The sequence below is a fragment of the Netta rufina genome (assembly GCF_964035555.1).
Source record: "Netta rufina genome assembly, chromosome: 1".
Taxonomy (NCBI): Eukaryota; Metazoa; Chordata; class Aves; order Anseriformes; family Anatidae; genus Netta; species Netta rufina.
The window spans coordinates 95,248,620-95,260,489 of record NC_140123.1 but is presented as its reverse complement, the minus strand read 5'-3'; the positions used below and the strand labels follow the sequence as shown (position 1 = coordinate 95,260,489).

The 11,870-nt window shown below is 51.0% G+C and overlaps 1 protein-coding gene across 1 annotated transcript in view; it reads left to right on the top strand.

Moving 5' to 3' along the window:
• The first annotated feature begins 408 nt into the window (after positions 1-408).
• SIM2 (SIM bHLH transcription factor 2) overlaps positions 409-11,870 on the top strand; it is a 59,653-nt gene continuing 48,191 nt past the window's right edge. The window contains exons 1-4 of the mRNA XM_084297600.1: positions 409-539; positions 904-1,086; positions 7,510-7,592; positions 10,267-10,356. Coding sequence (XP_084153726.1) covers positions 912-1,086; positions 7,510-7,592; positions 10,267-10,356 — 348 coding nt within the window. The 5' untranslated portion in view covers positions 409-539; positions 904-911. The remainder of the gene's footprint in view (positions 540-903; positions 1,087-7,509; positions 7,593-10,266; positions 10,357-11,870) is intronic.

Below are 11,870 nucleotides of genomic sequence, written 5' to 3'. Positions count from 1 at the left end.
CCGGGCGCCCCCCGCGCCCCCAGCCCCGCGGGCAGCCCGCCGCCCCCCGCCGCTGAAGCCGCCCCCCGGGGCCGGGCAGGGGCAGGGGCAGGGGCCCTCCCGCCGCCGAGAGCTGCCCTGGCCGGGAGGGAAATGCGAGCCTGCGATCTGCCAGAGCTGCGGCCAGCGGCTCCCTCTCCGGCCGCTGCGGCTCGCGTTTAGCCGGGGGCTGCCCTCCCGGCTCCCCCGCACCGGGACCAGAGCTTCTCTTATAAACGAGCAGCGCGGGCTTTTCTTTCTCTCTCTCTACTTTTTTTTTTTTTTTTTCCATTTTATCTTTTTTTTTTTTTTTAAGAGACAAAAATAGCGTCCGAAAACGGTCCAGCCCGCCTAGCCCTATGATTTCTCGCGCGGCCGCTCTGCTTTTGATATTTTCTTATTATTGGTTTTGGACGGGGAAGGCTCGAGAAGAAAGCCCTCGGTGAGGGGAAGCCGGTGCTCTTTGCTCCCCGGCGAGGAGAAGATCCGATCCCGGCTGCAGGCAGAGGACCGTGGCTCGTGTAGGTCTCTCAGTCTCGGTTTTGAAGCTCTAGATAGCGCAGGGGCAGAGCAGGACTGCCTTCTCCCGATCGGCTCTGCCTGCTGGGCTTGCGGCTCAGAGATCGCCTTCCCCCTCCTCGCACCACTTCTGTTGGTGGTGGTTTTTGTTTGGTTGGTTTGGTGTTGTTTTTTTTTGTTTTGTTTTGTTTTTTTCCTCCCCCCCTTTTTTTTTCTCCCCCTTTTTATTTTTTAAGTTGATTTGATTTGGGTGAATTCCCTCCCTCCCTTTCTTAAACGAAAATACTAACTCTGAAGCCGAAATCCATGCCCCCTGCAATTCGGAAGAATCGGGTCTAATATGCCAGTGTCATCTTCGCCTTGCAGTAGTCGCGATGAAGGAAAAATCCAAGAACGCGGCAAAGACTAGACGGGAAAAAGAAAATGGAGAATTCTACGAACTGGCCAAACTCCTGCCCCTGCCCTCGGCCATCACCTCCCAGCTGGACAAGGCGTCCATCATCCGCCTCACCACCAGCTACCTGAAGATGCGAGCCGTCTTCCCCGAAGGTAACCACCCTCTGCGCCTCCTCCCCGCGGGGAAGCCGAAAAGAGACGGGGGGGGCCCCGCACCCCGACACCGACCCCTCCGTGCCCCGGCCGGGATGGGGGGTCCCGGCCCCGGGTGGGAAAAGAGGGGGGAGCGGGGGTGGAGAGGAGCCTCCTAAACCAGGAAGAGGAGCCCCCCCGGGAGCAGAGCCGGTGGGGAGCGCTTGAGGGGGACCCCAGCTTCTCAAAAAAAAAAATAAAATAAAAAAAAAAAAGACCCCCCGCTCTTAGGGTGGGTGTTGTTATTGGCCCAACCTGCTCCATGCGGGGCCGTGCGGGAGTGGGACAGCGCCTTCTCGGAGGCCTGACCCCCCCTTGCTCCTTCTTTGCCCGGGGGCTGGGCAGAAGCCCCCCGCTGCTCCCCCAGCCCGGCGCTGGGAGACGTGCGGCGAAAGGCTGTTTGGGGTCGGGGGGCGGCTGGATAAACCCGGCTCCCCCCTTTTGTCATTTGTCTGTGCCTCCCCGGCCCGGGGCTTGAGGGGAGGAATTAAAAAATTACGGAGTGGAAGCTGGGCTCTCCGCCGCGGTTTCTAAGGAGCTTTATTAAAAGGCTACAAATGAAAAAATAATAATAATAATAATAATAAGGAGGGAGGGGGGTCGGAAAAAAAAATACTCCCAAGCCGAGGAAAAGCTTACCGTTCTGGCCATCTAACTGAGGGATTTCGCGAGCAAGCACTAGCAGCGCTACGGCAAGGCCGGGCTCCCTCGGAGTGCGCTCCCGCAGCCCGCCGGGGGGAGCGAGGCGGTGCTCCGCTCTGATTTCTCGCCATTACCCCGCGGGGGGAAATCTCCCCGTAGGAAACAGGACGCCGTGATTTCGGGGGGTGTGGGGTGTGGGGGTCTCTCTGTCGCCGGCCTTAAATCGGGAGCGTGTCCCCGGAACGGGTTTGGTTTTGGAGGGAGGCAAAGTGGCACTGTCGGAGATGCTGCTGAACGTGTCCCCGCTCTGGCAGCCCTACTGATCCTCAGGAGCAGCCAGCCGACCCCGAGAGCAGGTTTATACCCAGCAGCTCGGGGGTGTTTTATGTGTCTGTCTTCCTTAAACAGGCCGGGCGTGCGCTTCCGCACACCCTGCTTATTAAGAGCAACGTTTTAAATGCATAGGGCGAATTCCTCATCTTTCATCGTCTTAAGTCCGGATGGAAACGCATTTCCAACCAAAGCTTTGGGGCCGGGGATGACAGGCCGGGGGGACCGCCGAGGGCAGAGCGGGGGAAGCCGGAGGGAGGCAGCCGGGAGCAGCGGGCCGTCGGGGGGGGGGGGGGGGGGGGGGCTGTCCGACGGCACACGGCGCCCCATTGCCGCTGCCTTCCCCTCCCGAGGGGGTGAATTCCCCTCGGGGGTTCCCTCGGGGTCTCTCCCAGTTGGTTTTGCTGGAGGAGAGGGGGAGGCCCAGCGGAGGAGGGGGCTGTCCAGCAGCGCATCCTAAATTCTGGGGTAGCAAGACCCGGGGAAAAAGCCCCTTCCAGCACGCTGGGCCCCATGGGTGGGGGGCACAGAGATGCCCGAGGTTACTGGGGCTTGGAACAAAGGCGAACACAAAGCAGCTCGACCCCCCCTTCCCCTCCGGGGGTCGCCGCCGAAGGGCCCCTGGCAGCCGCTGGTCCAGGGCACGGGCAGAGCCCCTCACCAGCACCCCGGCATCCCCCCAAAAAGCTGAAAAAAGGTTTGAACGGGTTTCAGCTCTTCCAGCTGGCCCCGGGGGGAGGCCTGAGACGCCTCCGGCATGCGTGCTAGGCCCGGGGTAGCTGCAGCCAGCGCGATCAGAAATGTTGTCCAGCTATAAAACTGGCTTCCAGCTCTGTCTAGACTGGAGGGGAAGAGAGAGAGAGGGCTGTGCTTTTAAAAAACCCGGTGTATGGCTTTCCCCTCACCTCCCCCCCCCCAACCCCCCCATTTATTTCCAGAGCGCGCTGACGCGCACTTCGGGCAAAGTTTGGGACCCTCACCGAGGTGTCCGGGCCGAGATGGTCCCAACACCCCGACAGGGCGGGGAAGTGGGCTCAGACAGGATCCCCATCTCCCCCCTTCGTGCCTTTGCCCCGAGGCTCACGGTTTGGACCGAGCCCCCCCAGTCCCCCCCCCCCCCCCCTTCCCCCGCGGAGACGCCCGATCGGGCTCTGAGAAGCGCGAGCAAAAGGAGATTTATCTTCCTGCTCCTTTCTCCCCGCAAAGGCGAGCAAGCCCTGGAAGGCAAAAAATTCGTGCTCCGACATCGTACGTTTTGCCGTGGGGTTTTGCTCTGACCTTCGGATTCATGAATTAAGAGTCCAGGAGACAGCAACCTCCAGCCTCCCCCGCGCTCCGGCTCTGTAAGCTCGTCCTCGGCTGCGTTTTGATTTTTTGCCAAGGCACTTATTATTGTGGAAGAAAAAATATACCACGGGACTTCTTCTGTCTTGGCTGTCAGCATTTTCTTCTAAAAATGAGCAAATGAAAGGGACGCGAGAGTAAACAGCGTTTAAAGAAAACGCGCTTCTCCTCAGCCGGCTAAAATTGGGATCCTCTCCCTGCCCCATCCCCAGCGCAGTTTCCGAAACTGCCTCTAAAACTGCGCTTTTATGGCCATTTAAACCGGGTGGGAACGCGGTATTTAAGAAGTGATCCGAAGTACCAAGTGTTCTGGACGAAACAATCGGAATAAAATGACAAAGTAGCAGCCCTGAGACCTGTTCCTTATTCTGAGACTCAGACAATAGAAAATGTGAGGAGCGTGGAGAGTTTTCGCTCCCTATTAAATCTGGACTGTGAATCTCTGAACCTATATTTGAAGAAAATTAAGCTCTTTCGTCCGCGCTCGGAAGAGGTTTATTAACGAATTAATGAATCACATAATTAAAGCGAAAACGCGCGGCTGTCGCGATAGCGGCTAACGGCGGCACCAGAGGTGTCGGGCTGTCGCCCCAAAGCGCCGTCGGGGCTGGAGGGGGTCACCGCCGTGGGAGCTGCGGGAGCCTTGGGGGGGCTAAGGGGACCCCCCTCTTAGCGTGACCCCGGGAAGAGCCGGCTGTGGCTTCGTCCGCGTGTCCTGGAAGGACTTTTGTAGGTTTCCTCCGGGACTTTGGGACTTGTCCTTTTTATTATTTTTTTTTTCATTTTTTTTTTCTCCCTGTTTTTTAAACTTTCAGTCTTGATCTTTCCATCTCTCTTAGCGGCCCTGCTCCTTCCCCAAGCCGCCCTGGGAGCTATCGGGGGGCTTCCCGTCGGCTCCGGCCCCCTCCCCGGAGCCCAGGGACCCCTCCAGCACACGAGCTGTCCCCGTCCCCGTTCAGGGACAGAGCCGCCGAGGTCAGGGGCCTCTGGCAGCTCGTCACCTCCTTTTCGTTTCCCCTTTGCTCTGCCGGGCTCGCCTGGGGAAAAATCCCCCGGGAGAGGCAGCGCTGGAAACGCCGGCGTTTGTAGTTGACCCAGGTTCCTGGGGAAAGCTGGCTATTGAATAACGCGGGGGGACCACACGCTCCGGGGGAGCCGAGGAACAATACGGTAGTAGGCACGAAGGAAATACTCCGAGTTACAGGGCAATCCGATACTCGCACAAGACATCGCTAAGTAATTCTTTTAGCAGAATCCCAAACAGAAACGCTACCGGGCTTTCAAACGGCCGCGCGTCCCAATTCAGACGTTTGGAGGGCGAAAGTGGGGACTGCTCCCAAATATTTCTAAATCTCATTACAGCCTGGTTCACCCCCCCGTACCCGGACACTGAGAAATGGTGCAAAGCGAACGCTGAGGTCCAAGGTGTCAAAAGACGAGGGGCGGGGTGCTGGGGATGCCGGGGGAGAACTGCGCCCAGGTTGGCCGAAGGAAGGGGGACCCGTTCATAGGAGAAGCCCCTGGGGTCTCCCCGTGGTGAGAGTTGCCCATACTTTGGGATTTCTGCACAAAACCTCACGATGCTGGAGGTGGGGGGACCCGGCGGGCCCTGTTGTTATTAGGGCCGCTTATTTCCCCCTCAGAACCCCCTGCTCGAGGAGAAATCTCTCTCCGGGCCAGTGTCACAGGTAACTTGTGCTGAAACGGGGACATTTGAAGGGTTTCCTTAAAATCCACCCTCTCGGCACCGCAGCCGTGCCCACACCGCAGCCCCCTCTGCCCGGCCGGGGCCGTGCCAAGCAACTTTCCATCTCCTCCGAGGAGCGATTCGCAAGCCGCTCGCTTTGTATCGGCAGCTCTTTTGGCCCCGCTCCAGTGCAGTGAGTGAAAATGCGCCTTATTTGCTGGCCGGGCAGGAGGAACTCTTGGGAGTCTATTGCATCCATATGCTTACAGGGCGTAGGCTGCGAGTCTGCAAATCTCTGGGAAGACGAGTTAATGTGCCTTAGTCCTTCATCTCAGCCGAAGGTGTTCCTTCGTTTCGTTTCCACCTCCGATCCGCCGGTGGATTAAATGATAAAATCATCGGCTTTAAAATAAGCTGGGAAGAATGCCGGGCTGAGCCTCTGGGCGCGCTGGCGTTTGATGCGAGTTCGCAATCGCAACCCCAAATTAAAATTTCAAAGGGGAAAAAAAAAAATAAAAAAAAATCTGCGGAAGCGAATGTTTTAGCCTGGGTCGGAAAATGACTTCAGAAATCGTGGGGATTTTTGGCGATGTCTCGAAATCCTACCTGCCCAGCCGCGGCTTTGGGAGGGAGCGGCTAAAATCCTAAACCCGCCTCGTCCTTGCGAAAATCAGGGCTCTTCCCAGGACGTATCAAAACTTTTTAATTTTTGTTTTTGTTTCCTTTTAAGTATTAATGTCGTTATTCGTAAACCTCTCGTTTGGGTTGCAATACGGTTTTGCGACACTTGCAATTGGTAAATCGAAATAAGGGCAATCCGCGCAGCACCGGGACCGGCTGGGTCGTTCGCGTTTGTTGCCGACTCGAGAAAGGGGCTGCGGGATGCCTTCGCGATCCTTTAAACTTCCTACTGCAGAGGAAGCCGCATATCGGCAGAAGAAATAACACAAATAAATAAATAATAAATTTGTCGGCTCATCGGAAGATTGGTAGCCTTTTCCAAACTGCAAATTGGGAAAAGGCAGTACGAAAGCGCTCCTTTTCGTTTGGCAATTGGGAGTAAATTTCCTAGTGGGTGCTGAAACGCTATTATGTATTTATTTATTTTTAGCGGAGGGAAGGTGTCCCCCCCAAAAAGCGTCGCTTTGGGACTACAGTTTGGGGACACCCGCTCGGGCAGCTGGAGCGGCAGCCGGGGCAGGGAGGCAGGCGGCTGCTTTTGGGGCTGACCTTGGCTGTTGGCACTGCCCTTGTTACACCAGCCTCCCCTGCGCTGGAAGCCGCAGGCTCCTGGGTGCTTGCCCGCCGGGACCGGGCATTGGGACGAGGCCCCCGTCTCTGGGGAGGGGGATGCCGTGGGTGCCCAGAATGGGGAGCAGGGAGAGGGGCTCCCAGCGCATCCAGACCGGGGCTAGCTGCGGGACTCGGTCAAGGCAGACGTGGGACTGGGAGGGCTTTGGGGGGAGCCTTATAAAGATAACACCCTAAAAACTTGTGTAAAACCCCAAGCTCGGGGCAGCGCCGTCCAGCCGGGGTGCCAGCTTACTCTCCGAGGGAGCCGAGCAGGGCTCACGACCTCTTTTTTTTTTTCATTATTTTTTATTTTTTCAAGAAAACTCCCTGAAAGCTCGCCGAGGGAAGTTTTCTTTAGAAGCACCTGGCCCCTGTGAGAGGCAGCGGGAGAAAAACACCATTTCCCGGCTGTGCACCCGTGTGCCTTGTATGGGCGATGTGCAAAGCTATAAACCCCGTGGGTTCGGCTGCTGCCAGCCAGGGAGCTTTTGGGGCTGGCAGCACCGAGCATCCTCACCTTTTGCCCATCACCGACCCTTCACCCGAAGGGCTTAAAGCTTTCTTTTCTCCTTTCTTTCCCCAAAGGAGGCACGAAATGGCTGCGCCTTCCTCCTGCCGCCTGTGCCCCTGTGGAGCCTGCCAGGTGCCGGCACCAGCCCCCCCGGGCACCCCTTCTTTGCACGGAGGGACTGAAAACAAACAAAATCCCTGACCAGACACACACACACAGCCCGGCGGGGCTGAGGACGGGCCGGGAGCCTCGCCGGGGCTCTTGGCCTCCCTCGGACAAGTGTGCCCGGCTCCTTGTCGCGACATGTGGGGGTGCGCCGCGATATGGCGGGCGAGGGGGAGCGCTGGGGGCTGACACATCCCGTGGGGCGTGCGGCTCTTTGGGGAAAGAGCGCCTGTGGGAGTACCCTTGGAGGGATTTCCAGAATAAATAAAGAAAGGGAAAAGAGGAAAAAAAGCTCGGGCACGACGCCCCGTGCTGGGAAGCGGGGCCGCTCGGAGGGGAGGGGAGGGAAGGGGGACGTGGCCCCTTCCGAGCCCCTTGCCCTGGTCTAACCAACTCCTTGGTTCCTTTGCAGGTCTAGGCGACGCCTGGGGACAGCCGAGCAGGATAGGGCCCTTGGACAACGTGGCCAAGGAGCTGGGATCCCATTTGCTTCAGGTAGTGGACGCCTTCCTCCTCTCGTACGCGCTGCGCATCGGAAATACTGTGTTTTGGGGCGATTAACCTCCCCACCTCTCCTCCTCCTCCTCTTCCTTCTTCTCCTCCTCCTTCTTCTCCTTCTCCTCCTCCTCCTCTTCCTCCTCCTCCTTCCTTCCCCCCGGCTTGTTAGCGGAGCCCGTGTGAAGCCTTCCCTATCACCCAGACCCTCAAACGGGCCGGGAAAGGAGCAAAATCGAGAACCCAAGCTCTTCATTTTGTGTATGCATTTATTTTTTTTAATTCCGGCTGCGATGCTGGTGGAAGCATCATCTCGCCCCGCACCGTCGGGTCCGTGCGCACGGTGCTCAAACGCAGCCGGGCCGGGGCAGCCCTGCCGGACCCAGCGGGCAGGCGGCGCACATCTGGATTAGATCTCCTGTTGACGTTAGCACCTGAAAATACAGTTGTTCAAAATCCCGTTGATCTGCTCTGGAATTCTTCTGAATTCCCCCTGTGTAGGTCGGAGGAGAATTTAGGAAGTCGTAGCCGGGGCGTGGAAAAAAAATAATAATTACGCTTAGCTCCTTTTTTTTTTTTTTTTTTTTTTAATACGCAATTTTAATACTGCAAGGATTTTTTTTTCTCCCTCGATTTTAAAGACCTAGTAAACCGTAATCATTTAACGGTCGGTTTTATTGTAGAAGGTTAATTTCTGGTCAGAGAGCTGGAGCTGTTTTCCCTGCTCGCCTGGCTGGGGACAAAAGCTGAACAGAAACCCTGCTGGCTGCGCCACCGGCAGGAGTGGGCGACCTTTGTCCCCAAGAGATGGCTGGGACAGCTGTGAGGGGTCGCCCAAAATTTGCGATGAGGTGTAAGGTTGGTGGGTTTGTCGTGGAGGCCCTGCAAGATGCCTCCTTGAATAAGGAGAGCAAGTGCTTGGGGCAGAATGTCCTGAAGCATTCTTTGGTGACTGAATAAAGTACATGGGATTGACCGAGTCCAAAATGATCTTTGGTGGAGGTATTTCCAGCCTGGAAAAACCCACTTGGACTTTTAAGAAGCTGATAGCCGCAGTTTCACAGTCATTGGTCTACCTTCAAAATGTTTGTCTAGTTATATCATACAAATCACTGCTGGCACACTTGCTCCTCCTCCGTGTTCGCTATTTCACATTTTGTCTGGCATTAGATGAACTTAAATAATATATGCTAATCACCTGTAATACTCATTTTACAGTTCAGTTATTTCTGAGTTGTGAATGTTAAGGCTTTAATAATGCCAGGAAATCCACTGTAGACTTATTTTAAGGGTTCTTAAACTTTTCTGTATGGTTCTGTGTTTTTCTGGATGGGAAAGTTAGCGACCTACCACACCATATAATGGAGTAATGAAAGGATTGACACAGTTTTAGTTGTGATAGTGGGTAGAGCAATTGCAGGATGGCAGTGTTTGGATGAAAAGTTATGGTTAGGGATGCAATAATTTACTTCCCATTTTAATACTGCTACAAAATTTATGTTCCCAAAAAAAGGGGAAAAAAAGTGAAGGCAAAGAGTAATCTGGTTTCAATTACATGCTGTAGAATCATTAGTAGGCCAGAGAATAATTTGGAATATTTTCTTTTATTGGGGCAGCAGTGTAAGAGCATGAAATATACAGGATTTTATTGCGTCTCTCCTGTTTTAAGTTCAGTAATTTAAAATATGAATTAAAAATAGGTGCCTGCTTTATCTGTGTACTGTAAAAATGACTTCTCTATTCCAAATACATTTTCTGGTGATGTTCATATGGGTGTATTGGTCAAGGCTTCCTAAACCAATTAGAGATAGTGGATACTTTTTGACTATATAATATAAGGTACCGTTGAAAGTCTGTCTGACCTTGGGCACTGAAGAATCAAAGTACCCCAAATCAATAGGCTGCGTGTCCAAATCTCAGCCAGTTTTGGCTAACCAAAAGCCTATTTTTTCCTGTATGGATGACACAGGACAAAATGAAACTTCAGTTTTTACTCACACAAGGAATATTTATCATCCAGTTAAGAATTCCCATCAATAAGAATTTGCATTACAAAGTACCATTAGCTGAGATTCACAGACTCTAGGCATATCACTTAATGAGCATAAATATCTCTCTTCAAGTGTGATAAAGTTTTGAATGCTGATTTGTTTATTCTACTTTTTTTTTTCTTTTCTTTCCCCTAAGTTCACCTTGTACATAGCAAACAGTCCTCTGTTCAGAAATGCATTAATAAAAATAAAGTCAAAGAAATTTAAAGCATTGCTTACGGTATCATTAAATATATTGCAAATAGCGGTAAGCTGTGTCTGCCAATTATACCATAAAAAATGGCTTGCGTAGTGCTAGATTTTCCCCTAAGTACCACATAGCTCAGGATTTGTACTAAGTACTAAAATAACCAGAATCAACAGGAGAATGTTAACTTAAAGTGAAGCAGTAAAGCTCGCATCTGTAGGGGGAATGAATTGGATTTCACAATGTGTGTGTGTGTATTATAGAGTTTATAGGAACACCATCAGATAAAGGTTTCTATTTCTTGAATACTATATTTGCTGTTCTTTAAGTTGGATAGCAATCATCCTTGTCCAAAAGGCTTCAATTTTTTTTCGCCCACAGTAAATGGTTTTTACAGAGTTATTTCTTTTTTACCCTACATATTTCTCTTCTACAGACTTTGGATGGCTTTGTTTTCGTGGTGGCATCAGACGGCAAAATTATGTACATCTCAGAAACGGCATCTGTACATCTTGGCTTATCTCAGGTAGGAGTGACTTTTTTTTTTTTTTTTTTTTTTTTCATCTGTTAAATATAGATACTGTGTTTGGGACCTAGCACTAGCATCTTGCCATATATATAGCGAGTCATTGTTTTTTAGGGGTATTCAAAGCTTCAACTTTGTTTTCTGATAAATGGCCTTCCTTAAATATTCAAGTTTCCTATACTTACAACCACATCATGACTGTCTTTATATCTGTTCTTGTTCATTGTATTTTACTCCTCATTACCTTTAAGAAGGGTAATAAATAATATGATATTGCAAATTGCAGATATACGCAGAGCTTGAAACCCAAACCTATTGCCTGTGTGGTAATGCTATACATCTGAAATAAAGTTTAGAATTCAAGGCTATATGTTTTAGATTGTGTAAGATATTGAGACTTGCTATGAAATAGAGAGGAAATCTGATGTGGAACATGAGTTTTATGGTAAATGTGCTTTAGGAAAAAAAGAAAGGGGGGGGCAGATTTATGAGTGTTCACATGGAATTCAGGGTAGTTTTTCCTGAGTTTTTCCAGCTCAGTGGTCTTTTCAGTAAAGCGTTTTATATGGTTGTGATAGAACTCATAAAACTCAGTTTACTACTGTTCTGCACAAGAAGTATAAGGGGTTTTTATTGTTTTTATTTTTTTTTCTTAGAAGGACATTTCTAATTTTTTGCCTTCTTAGAATAGGCGCAAGGGCAAATAGCCTGAATTTATTGCAGAGTGCAAGTTTCCATACGTTTGTGTATAAATGTACTACACAATTTCGTTGGTAGCACCTGACCTAAAGCCTGCCGAACTCCAATAGATAAACGCCTAATTAATTTCAATGGGCCCTGGATGAGACTTGCAAGAAACAGAACTGTTTCCTCACAACCAGTTACAGCTGAAACGCCTCTCAGAGTTAAATAAAATTAAGTGGAAAAAAAAAATAAATAGCAGAGAGGGGAAGAAGGAGGAGGAGATGGAGATGATGGTGAGAAAAAGTAAGATGTTTTGTTTCAGGCAAGACAGCTGAGGAATATGCCTGTGTCCAACAGCAGAGAAGGGACTGAGTTGTGGAAATTATAGGCATGCTTTAGCTTTGATAGTAATTAATATTTTTGTTTGAAAAACTGTGAAGATCTTTGGATGCATGTTCTAGTAGTTGAATTAGATTTAGTATCTCTGAGAAAAAATAGAACACTGAAGAGATAGAAAAAGCAAGTGTATCATCTCATAAACACCCCTTCTAAATCCAAAGGCAACTGTGATTCCTGTTTTTGTAATCTCCTTCAGAAAAAGTAATTTTGAGGATCAAAATTATGGCATGGATACTTTTTGTCTGCCAACATTTAAAAATGTGTCCAGGGAATGTTCTTATTTCAAGCAGTTTGTTCATTTGTGTCTGTTACAGTATGGTATTAGTTGTTTCATAACATTTAATGCATGTTCAAATTACTTTAAATATTACTGTCTTTTAGTATAAACTTTCTTCCAAATGGCTATATTTTCTACTCTGAATCAACAGTCT